At 35.4% G+C, this 22,957-nt stretch overlaps 2 protein-coding genes across 3 annotated transcripts; one reads left to right on the top strand and one right to left on the bottom strand.

Moving 5' to 3' along the window:
* The first annotated feature begins 187 nt into the window (after positions 1 to 187).
* LOC105382107 (esterase FE4) lies at positions 188 to 4,280 on the top strand. 2 transcript variants are annotated; one of them, XM_011551935.3, is made up of 5 exons: positions 188 to 369; positions 1,275 to 1,370; positions 1,455 to 1,586; positions 1,807 to 3,101; positions 3,311 to 4,280. In XM_011551935.3, the coding sequence occupies exons 1-5, from the start codon at positions 277 to 279 to the stop codon at positions 3,492 to 3,494; spliced, it is 1,800 nt and encodes a 599-aa protein (XP_011550237.3). In that variant the 5' UTR covers positions 188 to 276; the 3' UTR covers positions 3,495 to 4,280. The 2 variants fall into 2 exon arrangements, with proteins under 2 accessions (XP_011550237.3, XP_011550238.3); XM_011551936.3 differs by having other exon boundaries at positions 196 to 325.
* A 215-nt stretch (positions 4,281 to 4,495) lies between these two features.
* On the bottom strand, positions 4,496 to 22,187 carry LOC105382108 (cadherin-23). Its single transcript, XM_011551937.3, has 23 exons — positions 21,629 to 22,187; positions 17,050 to 17,260; positions 16,529 to 16,672; positions 16,025 to 16,173; positions 15,722 to 15,850; positions 15,338 to 15,556; positions 14,978 to 15,187; positions 12,441 to 13,265; positions 12,148 to 12,343; positions 11,750 to 12,053; positions 10,761 to 11,643; positions 10,494 to 10,679; positions 10,230 to 10,404; positions 10,034 to 10,153; positions 9,719 to 9,939; positions 9,510 to 9,636; positions 9,242 to 9,417; positions 9,030 to 9,150; positions 8,778 to 8,944; positions 8,320 to 8,688; positions 7,829 to 8,019; positions 7,409 to 7,659; positions 4,496 to 5,551 (listed from the first exon to the last, which is right to left on the bottom strand). The coding sequence occupies exons 2-23, from the start codon at positions 17,258 to 17,260 to the stop codon at positions 5,433 to 5,435; spliced, it is 5,493 nt and encodes a 1,830-aa protein (XP_011550239.3). The 5' UTR covers positions 21,629 to 22,187; the 3' UTR covers positions 4,496 to 5,432.
* Positions 22,188 to 22,957: the final 770 nt, after the last annotated feature.

Here is a 22,957-nt window from a genome sequence, read left to right as displayed (position 1 = left end):
CTTCTGGAAGATCGATTCAGATCAACAACAAACTAATAAAATAACATAACCAACCATCAAACCTACCAACTCTCAAAATAAAGTAAACTATATTTCCCTTTCTCTATGTATCTATCTGAACTTTTCCAGAACACGACACTAGCAGAAATTGACAAACCCAAAAACGACAGATGACAGACAGATAAAACTTCAAAACTTAATTTAAAAAGTTGAGCGGAGTAACCAAACAAAGTTTAAAAGTGCAATTAAATTACCAATTCTATTACTAGGGTAATTATGCGCGGATATTCACTAGTTCAAACAATAGTGCACATCAATCGACAAGGTATAGGTTCACTGTATTTAGCTGAATCACTTAATTTCATACGTGTAAGTTAATTGCTCACCATGTTATCTTTTTATTCTGCTCTTTATAACTTCATAATTCTTCGCCCAGTTAACTTGGTTTCCATTAGTTACTTACCTTGGTACACAGGTAGTAACAATCGAAAAGTAATTAGGTATTACTTACCCAATAAAATATTGAAAATACCGAGTTTGGTTCAAAGTCCAAATTAAAGTAAGCTCAGTAGTTTGTGCCTAGGTACTAGGGCATGCAATACCGGAACTATTTTCAATACCGGTATTGAGTTCCGGTATTGCAACTCAATACCGGGATCCCGGTATTAATACCGGTATTAGATTTCCTTGTAATAAATGGCATATATTGTGATTAAAGGTCGTATAGGTCAAAATAAAACGAGAAAAAGCAATAAAATTCAGTATTTTGTAATAGATTTTTACGACAATTGAGTATTAGAGTTTAAATTTTACAATAAATTAATATTTTTACATCCAGTGTCCGTTTACGCATGGACAACAGTAGATATCAAACGGCCGAAAACTACATCAAACAGTTGGAAACAAGTGCGCTTTCACAGTACATAGGAATACTATATCTTAATCGCTTCATTATAGCATAAAAAAGTCTGATTCCGGTATTACTTCAATACCGGTATTAACTTTCAATACCGGTATTGAAAAAAGCGTGAATTTTGTCCCTAATACCGGTATTACGAATACCGGTATTGCGGTATTGCATGCCCTACTAGGTACCTATCTGTGTAGGTACAAGAAGAAATAATTTTATCACATTAGTTTATCGCATGTGCAGTGTTATTATCATTAGTTTCAGATGGTTACTACTTTAATAATTGCTTAATCTTGCATTTAAATGTATGGTATGTTTCTGAGTTTATCCTTATTTATCTAACAAAAACTTTCATCCATTTCAGACTTTCAAGACTACATTGAAAAAACATCACTATACATCAAAAAAGATGATGTCTAGAAATATAGTTCCTATCAAAACACAAAGTGTTAATGCAAAGGTATACAAACCTTCACTCTAATCTACTTAACCTAATACAAAACTTACTGTTTTTTTAATATTTTCATTTTTTGTAAATTGACAGGAAAGTCCAGAAATTAGTGTAGCCCAAGGCCGTTTGAGAGGATCTGTAGAGCAGTTATACAATGGAACTCCATACTACAGTTTTAAAGGCATTCCTTACGCTGAGCCTCCAGTCGGGAAACTTAGATTCAAGGTTTATTTTTATAAATTATTAATAAAAAAATAACATAAATTTGATAGGTTAAACCTACTACAGTCAAATATAGTTAAACTACCCCATAGATTGTCTGTACATATTCAGGCAAATTATATTAAGTTTCAGAAATATTTAAATAAAGAAATGCCATAAGTATAACCACAAGAAAGTTTGCTAACAAACCAACTAACCATCTATTGTTTTATTAAATTTCTAGTCACCGCAGCCTCCAAAACCATGGACAGGAGTGCTGGAAGCTGTAGAACACGGCAAGGTTTGTCCTCAAGTGGAGATGTTCAGTGGACGGTTCCTGGAAGGAAGTGAAGACTGCCTCTTCCTCAACATCTACACCAGCTCACTACAAACAAAGAAACCCGTGATGGTATTCATACATGGAGGAGCATTCGTATCAGGATCCGGTGACAGTGAATTATTTGGACCCCACTATTTGCTAGAAAAGGATGTTGTATTAGTCACAATCAACTACAGGTTGGAAGTACTCGGTTTCTTGTGCTTGGATACAGAAGAGGTGCCCGGTAATGCTGGAATGAGAGATCAAGTGGCCGCCTTGAAGTGGGTGCAAGAGAATATATCCCAGTTTGGTGGTGACCCCAACAATGTGACATTGTTTGGAGAGAGTGCTGGGAGTGTTTCGGTTAACCATCATGTACTGTCACCGCTTTCCCGTGGCTTGTTTCATAAAGCAATTATGCAGAGTGGTGTAGCGTTAAATGACTGGGCTATTGGACAAGACGGCAAGGAAAGAGCTATTAGAGCAGCTAAAGTCCTAGGAAAGGACATAACAGATCCAAATGAACTGCTTAGCTTCTTTCAGACTGTACCAGCAAAAGACTTAGTGCTTATGACATTCAAAACAGTCACTATGGATGAAAAGCACCGCTGCCTGCCCATACATTTCTGTCCTGTTGTAGAAAAGACATTTGATAATGTAAAACCATTCTTGAATGATACACCATTAAACATAGTTTTACAAAACAAAGTTGCAAATGTTCCTATGATGATCGGCTACAATACTTCTGAGGGTATAATGTTTATCAGACTGTTTTTGAAGAAACTAGATTTCATACTTAAGAACTTTCAATATAAAGTTCCACGAGAATTAGCCCAAAAAGTTTCTGAATCCGTCCAAAAGGAGTTTGGTGAACGAATAAGGGAGTTCTACTTTGGCGACAAAGATATCAGTAAAGATACACAGGCTATTATATCGCTGGAGTCTGATTTCCACTTCGTGTATGGAGTGCACCGTTTAGCCCATTTTGTGTCTCAACATAACAACTCTACATACTTGTACACATTTAATACGCAAAGCGATTTGAACATTATGAAGAATGTGATTATGGGCGTGCCAGAAGTGGCAGGAGCGAGTCATGTGGATGAGCTGTTCTACTTGTTCAGTACAAATATGACCGCTGATACTTACAGGGGTCAAGAAGATGCGAGGCAGAAAGTGGATGTTATGACTAAGTTGTGGACGGATTTCGCTAAAACTGGGTAAGATATTATTTTTATGTTTGATTTATTATGTCTTCCATAGATAATAATCTAATAAATCAAACATAAAAATAAGTAGGTATATCAGTGCAATTACTGATAGTCTAGCTGAACCTTGAGTACCACATAAATGTTTATGTATAGATTGTATCGTGCCATATTCCATTAAGTAATATGTAATTAATGAATTACTCTACATTTGTTTACAGTAACCCAACTCCAGACGACAGTTTGGGTGTGAAATGGCGGCCCTACTCGCAAAGCGGCGGCGAATATTTGAGCATTGACGACAAGTTGACTGCGGGTAAGTTTGCCAACAGGGAAAGAGTCGAATTCTGGAACAAACTGTATGGAGAGGCTGGCTTGCCTTGTATCACGAAGAGTCATTTGTAACGATGATGATGATGATATCCTCTTCGTCGTATCCGACAACAGCGACTCTTGCTTGTTTTTTATCACAATTAGTTACCTACTGATGTGATGTGTGGGATACCGACATAATTATTTGTACCTACCTGAAGTCTTAGTCAAACTTTGTGCTCAAATATATTGTGCAATATTCATTAGTAAATTTATAATATACTTATAGTATATACCGTAGAAGAACATTGTTATATTATGATTTATTTTGTATACAATACATATTAAGATTTAATAACGTATGTCTAAAGTAAAGTAGACTCTAGAATTATAGTCCCAAGGTACAGTCATCAGCAGGGTAAAATAAAAATGGAAGAATACCTCTTTATAAAATAATATTTTCCCACATGACTTGCTATTGACTGTAAGTGCCTAGTTGTTCTTTCACATCATATAACGGGTAGAGTGGCAGCCATCATACTTAAAAAATATACATATAACTTTTGTCTTGTAACTTTTGACTACTTACATCAAATAATAATAATAGAATCACGATGTAAGGATGCAGATGCTACACTACCCCTTTGTGGAAGCTAGTTTGTAGTGTGTAGTTTTTATCGGTGGAGGAATCTATTGTACCCATTTTTTATAATAAATATATTAGAATAGAACAAGATAAATATACTTACTAAAATAGTATAAGATAATAATTATATTACAATATTGTATGTGTGTTGTCTTGTAGTAGTGGATAGTATTTGTTTTGCTGCGCAACTTAGGTATTTATAAATACACAATTCATTAAAAATACCTACTGATTACCTACCAATAATTTAGATAACAATAATTGTATTTATTTTTTAATAGAATTTATTTATGCGATTTTATTTCTAGTCTGTACATATAACACTTATAATTATCATGTATCCATCCTATATGAAAAGACTGTGACTATATGATAAATATTAGTTAAAGGGTTCTAATCTAAGTAAGTTTAACATTGAAGACTCCATATGGAAACCAAAACAAACGAATAAATATCTAAAATATTTAATACTCTTCTTATATTTACATAATTATGAATCTAATACATTTCACTTACGTACATTGGATTGGTAGTCATAACTTAAAACTATTCTACCTCTAACTCCTACCTAATGTCACTATTATTTAGTTAATTTGTGATGTGGTGATACCATGGAAATATTGAATAAGATAGTTTATGTTGAAGGAGACTATTGTAAAAGCAAAAATGTTATCTAATAATTATCTATTTACAAATAACCTAAATTAGATTACGTAGAATATATTAAATATGACTTAGCATTACAAAATAGATAATTGAAATAAACTTAAATATTTATTTCTTTCAAGCTTGTTTTTATTTGTACATTATTAATTTACTATTAAAATATATTGGACGGATGGCAAATCTAGGTACATATTTTATACACTACGCGACGAATCTAAAAGATTTTTTATTATTATAAATAACTTATGCTTATCTAGGTAATTTCAGATTATAATGTGGGCAAGTAGGTATCTGCCACATAATCATAGTTAGGTACTCATCATAATTTATTTGAAATTATAATTTACTAAAGCAAGTAGGTACTACAGTATTTTTTTGAACTTAGGTACCTAAGTATACATCATGATTACGAATTGGCTGCGCGTTCTATTCCATAAACCAAGCAGACACCATCTCCATTCGCGATAAAACCGGCGCGGTGTTGCTTTTACATTTTAACTTTTATAGTAAACAACTTAAACCCATCTTCTCTCAATAGTTACTCGGTACAATATTCTAAAAGTTTCCTATCATGTCACGTAGGGTACAGCGGCTTTGCGTGAAGTCTTTTGGGCGCTGATGAATTTACTCTTGCGTTTAAACTTTTCTAGTACCTAAACAATTTAAAACCCATACTCTCTCAACCAGTCAGTACATTATTCTAGAAGTTTCCGAGCATGTCACGTGGAGTACAGCGGCTCTGCATACAGTCTGGTCGGGGCTGAGATGTTGCTCGGCGCGACCCCTATCGGTGGCGGCTCGCGGTGGATTAATAGCGCTTGGCGCGCTCGCCTTTTCGCTGGAAATAAAAGTAAATTAGTTGATTTCTCTGTGGGGTTTACGGAAGGTGCCTCATCGAGAGACGCATCCCCTGTACCTTATACTCGTATACTACGGGCCATCAGGGCCACGGCGCACCTTGGGCAGACAGTGGCACAGGCTAATTTGAGTGGCCAATCCATTCACCACGAAAGCGAACCCCAGCCCGAGTTGTAGTTATAAATGTTTTTTTACACATTATCTAGACACGCGAACAGAACTGGCGAGCCGCACCGTGTGTAATATTACACGAACCATTTCGAGACACTTTTGAGGGGTCATAAATCAAAAACTATTTCATATAAACGTATGAAATTTGGCTCATATATTGGGTAGCAATAAAACGAGTGACTGTAAATTACAGTTCTAAGTGTCAAAATTAATTAATTTGGGTTATAGAATTACTAAGTGAGCGACTGACTGCGAGTGACGAGAAATCAACAGAACAGCAACTTACAAACATTAATTTGAGTTACTTAAAATACAAAATGAGCAGCTTCATAATATTTGAGCGACCTAATATTTGTTTGAGTGTCAACGTTACGTCCTGCATTTTTTTCAATATTTGGCAAATGTATTTTTTATACTGAGCGGCATTTTATCTTAAATGAAGTGTTTCGAATACAAAAACCACTTTGAAAAATACACTAATGAGCAGAGTATAAAAAACATACACTCACGCCTTGTACTAATGTACTCCCTTGCGGGGTAGGCAGAGGTGCATTGCTGCACCCACTTTTCACCAGAGCGTTATGTTAGTCCCAATGTAATAGGGGGCGGGCCTATTGCCATTTTACGGGCACATCCAAGACCCGAGAACAAATATCTGTATTTAAACAAATATCTGCCCCAGCCGGGCAATCGAACCCGGGACCATCGGCTCAGTAGTCAGGGTAAGATAAAAAAGATAAAAAATATTTATTCGGTGACCAGCACCACACACCAAAAATACACAAGGAAACAACAAATAAAACAAAAGAACTTATATGACTAAACTTATAGTATAGTTTAAATCTGTAGCATTTTCGTTGCAAAGCAAAGCCAAAAGAAGCGTATCAAAAAAAAAACATAAGCCCTCAAATAGAATATCAGTAACCAATAATCATTAATAAAGCAGCATACAAAACTTTGCTCAAAGTGAACTTTTTAGTAGTTCGCTAAGTATAACCTCACTTAGAAAAATCGAATCTATCTTACTATTGAAGTTGCCCTCTCTGTATTTCCAGTCGCTCACTTAGTAATTAAGTCGCTCGGATAAAATTTTAATATCTGAAATGGATTTATCATAATCCACTTTTTGTAAGCTCGTTTTGGATTTTATTATAAATCAATATTCGTCGTCAGTTTAGTTAATTTTTCGCTTACTAAAATTCATACCGCTCAAGTTATTAAAACAGTATGTCATCATCAGTCGCAAAGTTTTTTTTTGTTCGCTCGTTTTATAATTCCCCTCATATATTGACACTAGCGAGATACATATGTGTTCTAAATTTCATAAGCGTATCTCAAACGGTTATTTAGCCAAATCAGACTTTAGGCTACAATACATTATTTTATGTTATAAGAAGATATGATTATGTAATACTGTTACTTATAAATAAATTTCAGGACTGACCATTGAACTTGGCACCCATTTAGATCTCACTTCTTTTGTCCTTGAAGTCAACATTCGGCATTTAGGTAAGTATAATAATATTGAACTTGGCTCTCATTTCACATTTATGTTTTTGATTATACCTCTTTTGCAACTCATATACTCAGGGAGCCGATTGCCGTTGCACTTTTTTTCTGACATAAGGATTCTCATAAACTAAAAGTAATAAAAAACGTTGCTTACCACTAGAATGCATACAGCACAGCACAAGCGCCGCTATAAACGCAGCCAGCGGCAGTATGGCTGCCAATCCGAGCAACGCGTGTTGAACAGCTGAATGCCTCTGTCTAGATATGCCGCAACTGGACACGTTTCTGACTCCAGAACTTTCCAGAATCTCCTGGAATTCCGTGCCGAGAGAACGGATGGTCGCTTTCATGGCTTTCGGGTTTAGGGCTTCTCCTGAGTCGAGCTTTCGGAATTGGAAGCAGGCACTGTTGGATAAATTTATTATTAGGTACATGACCTGCTTTACAAAGGTAGATGTAAAAAAAAGTATAATAGTAAGATGACTCAGGAATTATAATTCTAGAGACTGTTGTGCTACTAGCTTTCAAAATCCGTGTTTTTTCCGCGGAAATCTATGGTTCTGTCCATTCTTACCCAGTTTTAGTGAAGTCCAAAGTTCTGTCCGATGCGGCCAATGGGGCAGCGTCATGGATTTGCAACTTTAGGCCCAAGGGTGTGAGAACTTTATCAAACTTCCCCATGAGCGCTGGCAGGTTGGAGCGGACGTTGGTTGCGCCGGTGTCCCAAATGAGTTTGAGGAGGTCTCTTTCTCGAACTACCACTACCTAAAAGCCAAAGAAAGGATTTAATGATTTCGGTTAATTTATAGTAAACAAGGTTGTATTCGCGGGTACTTAACATACCAACCAGGATGGCACAAGATAGAAAGGAATCTACAATATCCGCTGCATACAATTCCATCTATATTTATTTTTATAGGTAAGTTATTTCTACCATCAATAAGAACATGAGGCATTCTTCCATATACTTGCTGTTTTCCATACACTTGCTTGCTTGCTGGACTGATCTACCTGCTTTACCTATCTTTACCGCCCTGTGTATAGTATTAATTCTTAGCTGCTTACCTCAACTAAAACATCGCCATATCTATCAGGATCGTCAGAGTTATTTGCTCTAATTACAAGTCTAAATATTCCATCGGCATACTGCATCAAGTTCTTCATTATCCTCAGTTCACCTGTCATGTTATTCAAAACCACAACTTGACTTATATTTTTGTATTCCTTTTGAATTGGCGATACAAATGTTATGTTGACGATTTCATAGTTAATAGGTAGTGCTTCTGGGTCTCTATCTGTGGCTTTGACTTTACCTATAAGAGTGTCTATAGGAACATTCAGTTTTACCCCGATAGTTATGTTTGGACTTTCAAATTCTGGTAAGTGATCGTCGACGTCGTTGATTTTGATAAGGACTTGCATCTCCGAAGTATCCTGGAAATTGTATAGTTTAAATTTAAAGTATTACTGCTATCATATTAGAATACTTTCCAAAGACATGTCAGGATGTTTATAGTTCTTACCAGTCGATTATAAGATTTAGATAGTTTAGGTTTAGATCCGTATTTGTAGCATTTCACGGTAAGCACTTGTCGAGCGACCATTTCTCTGTCCACTGTTGCTGCAACTTTAATGACACCTTTGTTGTCATCTGTGCGCTCCAGTTTGAAGAGTCCCATGTCATTCCCAGCTGCAAAAGTTAATTTAGTTACGAAATAATAACCTTGCATAGTCTTCTTCTTACCTTTATCTATTATTATGATTTCGCAACATACCTTTAATGGCATAATCTATAGCCGCGTTTTCCCCAACGTCTTCGTCAATTGCTTCGAGTGTCCCAACCACCGTATCTATTGGAACTTCTTCTTTAACGTTCATTATGTAAGGGGAGTCATCCTGAAAGTGATTATATATTTCACGTTGTAAAAGTCTGAAGTCATATTTATGTTATAACTCTCAAATTAAGTATAAAGTAAAGTAAACTTACAATACTCCTGATAAATCTTGGTTTATGATCATCTACATCAGTAACATTTACAGTTGCTACTCTAGCGCTGTGCTGTGGAGGTTGTCCTCGGTCCCAAACTTCCAATACTAGTGTGTATGAAGATTTGTATTCTCTGTCTAGTGGTTGTCTTGTAGTTATGATTCCAGTTTGAGCATCTGTAATATAAAGTTGTAAGAGTTTTGTAAATTATATAATTCTAATTTCAAAGCCCTTATTCTTTCATAATAGGGTTTATTTTAACACATACCTATAGCAAAAACTTTAGAGTCAGCATTATTTTGTTGTATCGAATAATAGAGCTGCCCCGAAGGTTGCGTAGGGTCATCAGGGTCACTAGCCACCGCCTGGAATACTGGAGAGCCGATTGTTGCATTCTGTAAAAATTGATGAAGGATATATTTTTATAAATCTATAATTTATTGCTAATTATTAATCAATTGAAATTTCAACTCGTACCTCGCTGATTTGCAAAACCTCCTCCGCCGCAGGTCTTATAAACCTAGGTACCCCGTCGTTAGCACTAACGTCTCCTATGTACAGTTGTAGGGATGTATCACCGGTGTGACCACCACCATCAGTAGCTCCGACCAGCAGCCGGTATGGCTCTATTCGACCACGACCTGTGAGGTCTCGGTTGGTTCTTATTTCACCCGTCGTTTGGTCGATTGTAAAGAATCCTGAAAAATACAAAATTTCATAGTTTTATTGCTAGGTATCTTTTGAATACTGAACTACAATTAAATTACAAACTTTCAATATTGTATTCCTTACCATTAGCTTCACCTTCGTCTAAAAACTCGTACAATATTTCACCACCTATTCCTTCATCTGGATCTACAGCTGTAACTGTAGTAACACTTATTCCTATTGGCACGTTTTCAGGTACAACAGCTGAAAAATTATGGGTGACTTTAATTTATATTACTTTGTTTAGAAGAAATTACAAATGATTTTTAAGATTTCTTACCGGTATACACAGTCTTGTCGAATGCAGGAGTGTTGTCGTCTACATCAAGGACATCAATAAAGATAATTGAAGATGATTTTAAACGATCAGAACCACCTTTAGGAGTGTCCATAGCGATTAGTTCTAATCTCATCACGGATTGTCTTTCTCTATCTAGAGTTTTATTGGGCGCTATCTGTGAATTCAAAATGATTGTAAAGTTATTATTTATACTGTTAAGAGTGTACTATATTTTATAAAAGGTATTAAGCTTCAGTTTTTTACCTGAATTATTCCAGTGACATTATCGATTACAAATAATTCAGAATTTTCTCCTCTTATTGCGTAGCGAATATCAGAAAATCCCTTTTCATTATCAACATCTGTTAATACGGCATCTGCGTCAGTAGCTTTTACTACCAATATTTGTTCTGGATGTTTTATAGATTCCAATACGCTTACTTTGTATAGCTAAAAACAGAATAGTATTATAGATTTTTTTCATAAAAATATAGGTATTCATAACTTCTTTCTATAAAAATATCTATTTACCTCTTTGTCAAACATTGGAGGATTGTCGTTGATGTTCACTACCTCTACTATTATCTTGGCAATACTATGTTTACTTCCATCATTGCTTGCAGCCTTGACTGTTACAGTCAAGTTAGGATTCTTCAATTCTTCATAGTCTAAATGTTTTGTTAAAACAACCTGCCCACTTAATGGATCAACTTGCAATAATCCTGTTTCAGAGTTTATTACTTTAAAATTGGAAATTACATGTCCTGATATCGGGTCTTCTGCAGTTAAAACTAATACCGTGCTTCCAATTGGTTGTTCTTCTCTAACTTTTTGATAAATTATAGGGTTTGCACTTGACCAACCGGTATTAGTAAACTGTGGATTTTTGTCAGCATACGGTTGTATATATATTGTGTGCTCTATAACAGCGAATTGATTTTCCTTATCTACCTCTCCATGTATGTCCACAACCTTCACTGTTAATATTACTATAGAAGCTTGGCTATAGTCCAATGTTCCATTAACGAAAATTTCACCCGTATCTTCATCTATACGAAATAGAGATTTATAATCATAATTGGAATTAGATTGAAGTTGTACCCCGGCCTTTGATAATGCTTTGATAGGCTCTATTATACTATACTTCAACTTTGAATTTATATCGGTATCATAAGCTTGTAATTTAGTTACTGTATTTCCGATTTTTGATTTTTCACTTATATAAGTTGTTGATTCAGACACGTTAAACTTAGGTGGCTTGTTATTGACATCTACTATTGTAACAAAAATTGTCGTTGTTGCAGTTTCAGGGATTGGTACACCACTATCTACAGCTGATACTATGATTTCATATTTATCAGAGTTTATATCCCTATCCAGGTTTGCGTCATTGGAAACTGTTACCAATCCGGTCCTGAAACAATAAAGTGAATGTGTTAATAATACTTCGGTTTAGAAATGGTCTATTTTTGCTCTTTTTAGTACATTCATTACAGTACTCTAGCTTTCCAGTTACTTACTTTTCGTTAATGATAAAGTTGTCCTTCGATCCTGATACAATGTGGTATGTTAGCAAATCATCTAAGCCGTCAGGATCATTTGCTATAACCAGTGTTACATTTTCTCCAGGACCAGCGTCTTCTCTTATGCTTGCCTTGTAGTTCATTGGGTTCAATTCAAAAGTAAAATCTTCTGTGCTGTCGGGTACTCGTTGATGTGTGGTATATTTATAGTTGTGGAAGTTTCCTTTGAAAGTGGGTCTCTGATTGCCAGGGACGCCCACCCTTATGTAAACTCTGGTTTCATTATGGAGCGGTGGATGTCCTGTAAATAATAATATTATTTATGTACGTATGAATTCAAAAATACCTTAAATGATAATAACAGTAAATTAATATATTCATAAAATGTATATTACCATAATCAGTAGCTCTGACAACTAGTTCATATTGCCCACGGGGTGTATCCATTGACTCAGCTTTATTTACAACTTTTAATTCCCCGGTATCTTCATCAATGCTGAATACATTTCCATGATTAGCTATACTGTTGTCTGATTCAATAGAATATTTGATTCTTCCATCTCCCTGATCTATTCCATCAATATCTGCTGCCTGTAAATAAACATATAGCGTTCAGTTTATGGTTGCAATAATAAAAACTATATAATATATTATATATAAATTTACATGTTTTCTTATGAATACTTACTCTAATGATTAATTGCGGTTCAAAAGTCATTGCACCTTCCCTTATGGTCCGTGTATATTCAGCGAGCTCAAAAACTGGTGCATTATCATTAACGTCCAATACATCTACTAAGACACTTGTGGATGACACTTTTCCACCTCCGTCTTTTGCAAATAGTGTCAGACTAAAGCTTTTTTGATTTTCATAATCTAATGTATGTCCAACGTATATACCACCTTTAGATTTATCAGTTCTAAACAGATTAAAACCAAAACCATTTAAAGAATATTCTATCTCTCCGAATATGCCATAATCTTTATCCATGGCTGTGATATCTCCAACTTTCGATCCAATGGTAGCGTTTTCGTGTACACTAAACTTATAACTTGACATATCAAAAACAGGTGCGTTATCGTTGACATCCAGTAATTTAATGTTTACTCTAGCCGAAGATAAGTCCTCTCCATTGACTGATGCAATAATATCAAAGCTAAACAGTCGCATTTTTTCATCATCTACATCGTAATCTAATCTTGACGAATCTTTTACTTTAATGCTTATTGGCGTTCTTCCTTCTCCGTGATCAGTGCTGATATCAAATACTCCTTCTGAATTAAATACATCTTTCAGTCGCAAATCGTATTTACTGTTCTGACCTATATCATCGTCTTGAACATAAATAGAAAGACTAGGTATAGGACTACCATTTTCTATATTTTCAGGTATAGACACATCAAACACTTCTTTGTTGAACTCTGGTATATGATCATCTTCGTCTGTCACTATAATTGTAACTTGACTTACAGTAAAATCTGATGGAATTTCATGGTTAATTAATTCTGTCGCCTGAAATTAAAGTATTAAAATAATAGTTTAGTTTATGCTATTGAAAAATAATTGTTATATACATATGATGGTATTCGATAAATATGTGAATTACGATCGGGGTTTCTATGAAGAGTTGCATTGCATAACAAATATTCGTAAAACATGGTACCTACCTGCGTGTTTTGAAACTATACAAGGCCAGAACGCATCCATAGTGTACTAGCACTGTATAGTTTCAAGTGAAAAAAATAAATATTTTACTTGAAAATATACACGATTTGTGCGTTCTAATCGCGTATACTTTCAAGTTGGGATTTACTGAATCGTTCTTGAAAATATACATTGCTATTACGCACATTGCTTGATTGGCGTACTTGTCGCATATAATTTATACATACATGCTGATTCTGATTAATTTAACTATTTCGGTAAATGTAAATAACTAAACTTTACTTGTTCTGCCTGTCATACCTATAGCCTCCTGACCCCGAGAGGTATAAATGTATGCACTGTTATTAAATTAAAAAAATAAATAATTTACTACTGAACTGTTTTGTCACTTTGTCAAAGAACAAATTGTTTAAGGGATAGGTACTTTATAAAACTTTAAAGGAATAACAGGGATACTCCATAAAACTTTTAATATAGGTATTTTTAAAATATATATTATATTTTTTTTCAATGTCCTACTCATAGCACGCCAGGTGTCAGGAGGATAGAATGTTAATAAATAAAGGTGAACAAGCTCTTCATTGATAAATTGATATTTATAGCAATCATACGTGCAAGTAAGAATACTAATATCTTATTATTTATATGAATTAAGAGTAATACCTACTACACTCACGAGCAATGAAAAAGTTCCAGTGACGATAGCTCCTGAACGGAAAAGTCTAGCTTAATGACGCCTTCGGCAGCGGATCGAATTCAAAATGAAATGTTTTAAAGAATTGGGGTCATTTGGTGTTGACTTTTTGTTACTTGGACTTATTCATTGCTCGTGAGTGTAGTAGGTATTACCGTATAGACCTATTTCAGACCGTAATTGTCTTTTATGAATTGTACTACACCCTCTTCTGCGATAATTTTTACTAAGTATTTACAACAGTTCTACAGTTTAATTTAAATCAATTTACTTTTTAACTGTACGATGTAAACAAAAAACACGTTACGAAAACAATGCCAAGTGCGGAATGATGATGCAATGTTTAGAAACCAATAGACTTATTACTATTTCGCATGAAAGAAAGAGAGAGCAACAATTCAAAAGGGCTACCTGGTAACTAATAACGTATAGTTTCAAGTGCTCGCATTGCCGCTTGGCACTTGAAAATATACACGATTAGTACGCAGTGGTAACTGCTGCAGTATATTTTCAAGCCATAATTTTGGCCCAACTTACTTGAAAATATACGCGATTAGTGCGTTATGGCCTTGTATACTTTCAAGTAAATCATGGCACCATTTTAATTTGAAAATATACGCGAGCAGTCCCAACCTCTGCGTTCTGGCCTTGTATAGTTTCAAAACACGCTACCTACCTACCTACTCGAATAGGAAAAAGTAGGGAGGCGATCTCCGATAGTGTTAGTGTGAGGAAGGCCTATGATAAAGTGTCCTTTAGATATATTTTATGCCTAGCATTGCGCGATGGTGACTCAATTTCTTTAGCTTTATAAAATTAAAAAAAAAAAAAAAAAAAATATTAAATTATTTAATTTAATACTCACTTTTATGAAAAAAGTATATACACCACCGTTTTGCATGACCGTATCGCTTTCTCGGTCGATAGGGATGTCAGTTGTAATCAGCATAGGCTTTCCGTTCTCATCACTCTCTAACGCAAAGTAGTCTTCAGTGTCGCCCTCTAGAGTCAACAAAACTGGTCTGGGATTCACTGTGTCACCGTCTCTTGCTAGAATGTCCATTATAACTGTGCCCTGTCAAAGAATAAGTAGATTAGAAAACAGAAATGTTTAAAAAGTAATTTCAAATTAATAAGAGTTTGCTAATGACCTACACGTAGTTAAAATTCAAACCTGTCAATACCCACCCCTATCCTGGCCGATGACTCGTTAAATCATACATACCTCAGGTGTATTTTCTGGTACAGTAGCCGAGTATGGTCCATTGACAAACACCGGTGGTTGGTCTTGTACATCAGACACGGTCACGGCTACACTGGCCACGGCTCTCAGAGGGTTATCAGATATGTCCTTCGCTTCCAAACTGACAATGTACGCCGTCCGACTCTCGAAGTCTAGGGCGCGTTTAAGAACTAAGCGCACTTGGAATATGCCTGGTGATATCTGAAATTCAAATAAGTTTGTTGTTATTATATTAGCCAATATACTCGTACATCGAACGAGAATATTTCATAGACTTCAGTTCTAAAAGAACATTAAGTATTCGAAAATATTGGTGCCATTCGCCATGGCCGTCAAAACGCTATCGTATAAAAATTTGGTTCGTACCTTGTCAGTCATCACTTTGAATGTGGAGCATGCTTCTACATCGCTTCCTTTTTCGTTTGTGGTGCATTTTACTTGGATCTCCGCATTCACTCCTTCATCTTTATCAGTTACTATAATTGTTGGAGAGACCTGAAAACCAATTTACAGGCATGTAAATACTCGTAGTCGTCTCAGGCTACATTGTTTTCATAGATACTCTTAGCAATTATTTTATATTTAAGTGGTTTTTCTTTCTTATTATATTAGTGACCCCATTATCATTCCGATTAGTCAATTGTTTTTCATAATTGCTTTAGAAGTTACCTCAATATCCGAGCCTACTGGAGTAGCTTCACTAATGTTGACGATATAAGGTCGGTTAATGAATATCGGTGGATTGTCGTTGATATCTTTCACAGCTATAACTCGGCGTAATGATATTGTGTTCGGTTCAGTCTCAGCCACAGGTTCGTCTAGAAGCAAATTTCATAATTATTTTTAGATATCGTTTATTATATAAGCAATTAGTGATATATTAATTATTTCAATGTCTGACTCATTGCCTGCAGCAGTAGCAGTTAACCGGACTTAATATTCACTTATAAGTTAAAGTCATATAGTACTTCTTAGAGCATCACAGGAGGGTTACTCTATACTGACCGAGAGCTGTCGTGTAACCGGCACGTTTAATACAACGAGATAGAGTCTTGGCTCCGCAGCAGGGCTTTGTTTTTCGTCATATAAAGTGACCCCAAAAGGAAACGTTTCAATCCCCAACAGTGGAAGATCATACTACCTTCTTCTTCAAAGGATTTTGCTGTATCTTACCAGTGATGCTGATGATGATCTCGAGCGTGGCCTGCTTCTCCCGGTCGAGGGTCTTGGCGAGCGTCACCACGCCGGTCTGGGGGTCCACCGTGAAGTACTGCCCGGATATCGAGTACGTCAGCTGACCGTTTTCCGGGTCAATTCCTGATAGAATAATTCATGCATTCACATTAGACAAAGATTACTGTTTTTTTTGTTTTTGTTTTTAAGCGTTTTTTCGTTTGTTATTAGTCGATTGAGCGTAATTTAAAGATTGGACGCAAATTTATCATTGCTGTGATATACGCTGAGGCCACGTAACGGAGCAGATACGATACACGGAAACGGCTTACGAAATACCTGGACGTTATTAAAAGTACCGTATCTGGGATTCGATAAATACGTATTTGATTTCCCTTTAAATAAGTAGATACTCGTAACTTCCATCAAACAAATTCATAAAAATATCAATCAGAACGCAATTGCATCAAAAATCCGGCTAGACGACATTTTAAACCACCTCATTACCGATTCCACATTACCTTTAAGTTGATAAACAGGTGTCCCCACTGGAGTGTTCTCTAGTATGGAGAACTGGGACATGTCCCCCACTGCCGGTATGAAGTGTGGTGCTCGGTTGATCACTTGGCTGGCGCAATACTGGCATATTGACAGCAGTAGGAGTATCACCAGAGGGTTCGGATCGCTGAACACTGTCGCCGCTTTGCGCTTCTGGAATATTATCTCGGCCATCTGGAAATTAGGTGTTATAGGTGGGATATAGTGATGATACTTATAATAACAATAATACATCCCTTAAGCATAATTTCAATGTATAAATAAGGCGACAAAACTTCTCTATTTTTAAGTTTCATGATGTACCTACCTACCTACCTAGTTTGTATAAGGTTATTGTTACTATTTTAGTTTTGAGTCAGTGAATATTCATAATCAGAACTTTATTTGTATCATTAGCTATTTGATTGCATTGAACTTTATTATATGGCGTGTCGTATTTTAGAAGTCTTTCTTATCTATAGACCTATAATGTACTTTTAGTTAAAACGCTACTATGGTTGTTAAGATACCATTTTGATTCAATCGTGTCTTATCAATGATATAATATAAAACTGGATATCATTATTTATTACTCGATGTTTCTCAAGTCATTGACTAGGTACCTACTCTTATGAGAGTTATGACAAAAGTACGTGACTATTAAGAATAAATTTAATGCAGCCACAATCGTTAATTTTATCGCGTTTTATTTAAAGTATCTCATTGTGACATATGGTCATACTATGGGATTTTTTATAATATTACTTCTGCATTAATAAATTATGTTCCGCAAAAAAGTCTACCATCTCATGATTATTATAACTATGAGTTATTATATTACTAATATTCTCGCTTTTATAGTTATGCTCTCATTCGTCTTCATACCATGTCTTTGTTGTTAAATCGCAAAAAATTATTGATACTACCTATCTATATTATAAAATATCTCTTCTGTTCCATGCTGGCCCAAAATCAACATCCAAGATGATATTATGGATAGTAGAGCCGGTTATCTAAAGGACTTCTGTTATAGGCTACTTCATAATTTTAGTGGGCACATGATACAAGATACAACACAGACCTCCAGAGGTGTCAGAGTAGAACAATGACATTACGTCACAGTGTGGCACAGATCTTGCCGCTAGATCTCTGACGAAATTACAACAGCTCTCTTAAGCGACTTGAACAAAAATACGCATAGGTAGGTACTATTCTATGCCGGTTGTAACTAAACTGGTTTTGGTATTGTATGTGAATTGTTCTTTTTGAGAATGGACACTTTTAGCGTGTGAGCAAAGGTCACTAGACTTGATAATGTAACAACTCCTTGTTTAAATATTAAATTTGTCGGCTCCGCTGACGTAGCCTACATCGAATTACCCCAACCAGGAATCTAACACACGACCATACATATCTGAGCATAATTATCATATTTCAGATTTGATAATTCTAGATCATACTCTATACTGTATCTAATGGTCCCTAAATATCTAGGTACGTAATGTATATTTTAATAGTAGTTATAAGTTTTCCCCGGCATATTTTTGACATTGTTGTGTTGCTTTCTTTCAGCTACCGGCGATGAATAGGAAATATGCATTGTATACTTTTCTTACGCCACAAGAATAACTTTTCAACGCACGAATAGCTCGAGATGCAATAAAACAAGGTTTTAGAGTTCCTTTGGATAATATACCTAAGACCTGGTCTCAAATATAATTTTCCGTAATATCTCGTTGGAAGAAACTGTCTTCTTCTTAGCATTAAGGTGACAAACACTTAAAGTCCTCATTTCATGCAGAAATTACTTAAAAGAGAAGGAGGAATATGTAAATAATAATTAATTGCCTAACCAATAGTTTTTACCTACGGATTCCCCTTAGCCCGACTTATAATCGACCTTGTCTTTTCCCTAACAGCATAGCGGAACGTTGTCTCATAAAATACTGGTATTATTGGGCTTAATGGCGAGTAAATTATTGGCTGCTTGTTGATACTATAGCACGCAATACCTGAGGCGTGCTTTATTCACACTTCGTTGGTAATCGATAAAAGTGATTAAACACCGCAAACGCACTATCTCAGTAACAGTGATTGATAGAGAGAATGTGAATGATTGCTCAGCGTTTTTGTATTTAAGATATTAACTTTCCATGATCGGCAGAGCGGCTAAGTTTGTAAGAAGGTATGTGCCTCACTAAAGCGATAATGTACTTACTTGTCCTATAGTAAGTATTGTTTCATCACGTTTAATTGAAGGTCACTAGAATGCAATTCACTGGATTATAACGAGTAGAGACTAGAGAACCGGTAGATATTCAGCATATTTTGAACTACACATACATATCGGATAAATATACAGGGTGTCCCAAAAATCAACGTCATCCCTTAAAGGGCTGATAGGTCAGCTCATGAGAGCCCAGAATATCACGATATGACCTTAGTGAAAACTCGATAATTTTCGAGATATTGACACTTTTATAAATTTGATGAAAATCGACACCTTGGATCAGTTTTTTGCGTGCCGCCGGTACAAAAATCCATATTGTAAGAATTTGTTTAGTGTTGCATCACCCTGTATAGCCCTGCTATTGATCGCAGACAAAAAAAATATCGAGTAATGCTGTATCTTTAAAAAAAAAAACCGTTCAAAGTCATAAAAGGTAATCGTATTTTTTTATAAACAACTTTGACTCTACATGGTCATATTGTGATATTCTGGCCTCTCATGAGCTGACCTATCAGCCCTTTAAGGGATGAAGTTGACTTTTGGGACACCCTGTATATCCTACTGTCTTCTCAATGGAAATAGAAAATTCAAAAACAAAATTGACAGTAACCATTCCTTACCTTACATTTGTACTGTTGTATAATAAAGTCTTATAAGTATCTAAACCACAAACATTACTAATATTTGGCAGTGTCTTGTTTAGTAGAGAATATCGTAAGACGTATACATATAACGTTTACTATTTATGTATGTTTGCATGCATGTAGTATATGAGTACCTTCCTATTCATGGTGCATGGTTGTGGGCCGTGGGAACAGCTATTAGTGAACTGATAAATAACTGCTGATGTGTGTTCTCTTGAGTGGAAGCGGTAGTAATAAGTATAAATTACTCAGCGAAGGAAGGAACTTGGAAAGTAGAATTCTTGGTATCAAAGCACTATTACATGATTTACATGTATACATATTATGACTTTTCTGATTGATTATTGTTACGATAGCTATTGCATTAGGAAAACATGAGCCTAACATTTGATTCAGCTGAAAAATGCTGGCATACATATCTAAAATATTCCTCTAGATGCAAAGACAATGACTGTGGCGTAGGTATACATCACATTCTTATCTCAAATTTGGTATTTCCAATGTACCTATTGCATGTTTGTAAATTTTGTCATTGATTCGTCATCAATTCTAACGAAAGAATTTAGACCGCGTGGCAGAGCCTAAATGATAAGTAAACAATCGGTTTGGAAACTTGGGATTCTATTCTATTCTATTCTGAGAGGGGGCGAAGTTCCTGTACGTGGCTCTCTCTAGTGGAACCTTTGTACATATCCCCTTGATTTCAGCTCAGCCAGCCTAGCTCCCGAGTAAACTGGAGCAGCAAGCCTGGGTGTTGCAATAGGTGAGATAGGCGCTCTGTTGGTCCAAGAATAACTTGGGATAAAATAATGTAGAATGTAAAAATTTCCTGGATTCTTCAACTCCCGAATGCCGTCGTCGGGGCGTTGATGGTTGCGGATGCGGATAAGCACTCGGCCTCTTATTCGAGAGACTGGGTTAAAATCCTGGCATGTATCAATAAATTAATTACAAATAAGGAAGGCAACTGGAGCTTGGTAGGTATCACCTATCAGGATTATACATACACCTATTGTTATTTGATTAAGCACATTAATTAGTAATTATATTCTTACGCGGGAGAAAACAGGTTTCATCAATAGACATCCAAATATTTATCTTATTATTATTCACATTGTACATAGGTATGGAAATAAAATTATTTAAGAAATATCTCCGTAACACTTTCTTTCATAAAATGCGTGAAAAATGTCTGCAATTTCACTGCTTGGAATGTGGTTTTATACCAAATGATGTAGGTTTACCATTATAAAAATACTGTTTGATCTGTAAAATCTACTGTTTTTGTAGGATTTACAGGCACAGGGGCACTCTCTTACTTAACAAAAAACTAACAAACTTGAACTGTCATACGATTGGTGCGTTTAAATTATTAATGTAATAAGATAGTACTCCGTTCGTAGGTACCTACACTACCTACGTCAATGATCTTAAGCTAGAGTAACCCTTCTATACATTTTTTATACTTCATACTATCCAGTTATTGAGATAGGTAAAATGTAGAGTAGGTTCCAGCCCACATATTGAATTTTTAAGAGACCAGATTTAATGTCACTAAATGATTTAAAAACACCAAAATGAGTCATTAATTTCCAATGACTCAAAAGCTAATGATACAAAGAAAGTTCGCATGTAAACACAGCCTTAACCACACATACAGTTATGAACAGTTACTTGAAAATATCTTACCTTTATTTATCCCATGGAATGACAATCCTTGTAGAGTTTATACCACAATGCACTTAAAACACTAACACTTCATAATACCCACATTGTAGATCTTAAATCGACTAGTTTTCACTTATTTAACTTCAAAATACCACATTTTCATCTAAACACTGTCTCTGCTTGCCTGCTCCGTAAAGTTTAAAGTTCTGTCAAAATCTTGTAGTACCGGTATAAGGCAGTGGATTGTATTGCATCATTCTTACTCAACTAGCTTGGTGTAAATGTGTAGGTTGAAAAGAGACAAAGATATGTGACTCGAGTCGGCCGTTGAACGACTGTAGATAAAGCCTTTTTGCACAGGTAAAAGTAACGGGTATTTTCTTAAGATGCGAGAGACGAGATAGAAAATGTAAGGTCAGTAGTGAGCAAGAGAGAGGAAAGAATAACTGTAGGTCATGTCGTAAAGGGTGAGCGAAAAGAATAGAGGCATTATATTAAGGTCATTTGAGTGAAAAGGTGAGATATACGTAGAGTGCTCTAAATTTTTAGCCTGAAATAAAGACAAATCAGATCAAAAAGTCTATAAGTATAATAAACCATACCATATGCAATCCATGGGATAATTGTAATTTATATTGGAGAAATTGAGAACATAATGATAATAGTATAAAGATAGGTATGTACATACTACCCTTTTATGAAATGAAATGAAATGAAATCGTTTATTTTTTAGACGTAGAATATTAGAATTACTTGTCAAAAGTCATAATCTACCACCATTTCACAAAGGCCCCGTCATTAAGGAGGAAAGAAATGGCGAAAGAAACTCCTCGAGCATCTTTTCAACTTATTCCTTATATCTGACATAGGTTTTTTTTTGTTTTTTTTTAGACCCTAACGATAACGTAGACTCCGTGTAGGAGAGACGAGAGACACAAGCGATTTTTATTAACATTTGTATTTGAGTTCACGGGTTAATTAAAACAGTTGACGCTTACAAATATTAAACACTCAATACCAAACATTACATAGTATCTATTAATAATAATTATATTTTTATTTATGACCTGTGTACAGATACAAGAATTAGATCAAAAAGTCGTGACAGCGCCATCTTTTGTAAAATTTTAGTACTATTACGCTCTTTATCTGACGTGAGATAAGCTCAATAAGCGCATGCGCGTGCGCACGATTATAAAGTTACGTTATTTAGTACACAGATGCCGCTAGAATCTGCTTTGTTGACTGTTGTGGATAAATAAAGCGTTGAAATGCTGATGGCGTACTTAGACTAGGTAGTTTTTGAGTAGACTCGTATAACAGAGGCATACTGCTGGGTTGTATTATAAA

The sequence above is a fragment of the Plutella xylostella genome, chromosome 22 (genome assembly GCF_932276165.1).
Source record: "Plutella xylostella chromosome 22, ilPluXylo3.1, whole genome shotgun sequence".
Lineage (NCBI taxonomy): Eukaryota > Metazoa > Arthropoda > Insecta > Lepidoptera > Plutellidae > Plutella > Plutella xylostella.
This window is presented reverse-complemented; position numbering and strand designations above follow the sequence as displayed.

Coding starts and splice junctions, on each gene's coding strand:
- LOC105382108 (XM_011551937.3), bottom strand. CDS start 17,260: ATGGCCGAGATAATATTCCAGAAGCGCAAAGCGGCGACAGTGTTCAGC. Junction 13,266..14,977: donor TATATACTTTTTTCATAAAA/GTGAGTATTAAA, acceptor CTTTAATTTCAG/GCGACAGAATTAATTAACCA. Junction 5,552..7,408: donor GTGCTGTATGCATTCTAGTG/GTAAGCAACGTT, acceptor TTTTATTTCCAG/CGAAAAGGCGAGCGCGCCAA.
- LOC105382107 (XM_011551935.3), top strand. CDS start 277: ATGCGCGGATATTCACTAGTTCAAACAATAGTGCACATCAATCGACAA. Junction 1,371..1,454: donor CACAAAGTGTTAATGCAAAG/GTATACAAACCT, acceptor GTAAATTGACAG/GAAAGTCCAGAAATTAGTGT. Junction 3,102..3,310: donor ACGGATTTCGCTAAAACTGG/GTAAGATATTAT, acceptor ATTTGTTTACAG/TAACCCAACTCCAGACGACA.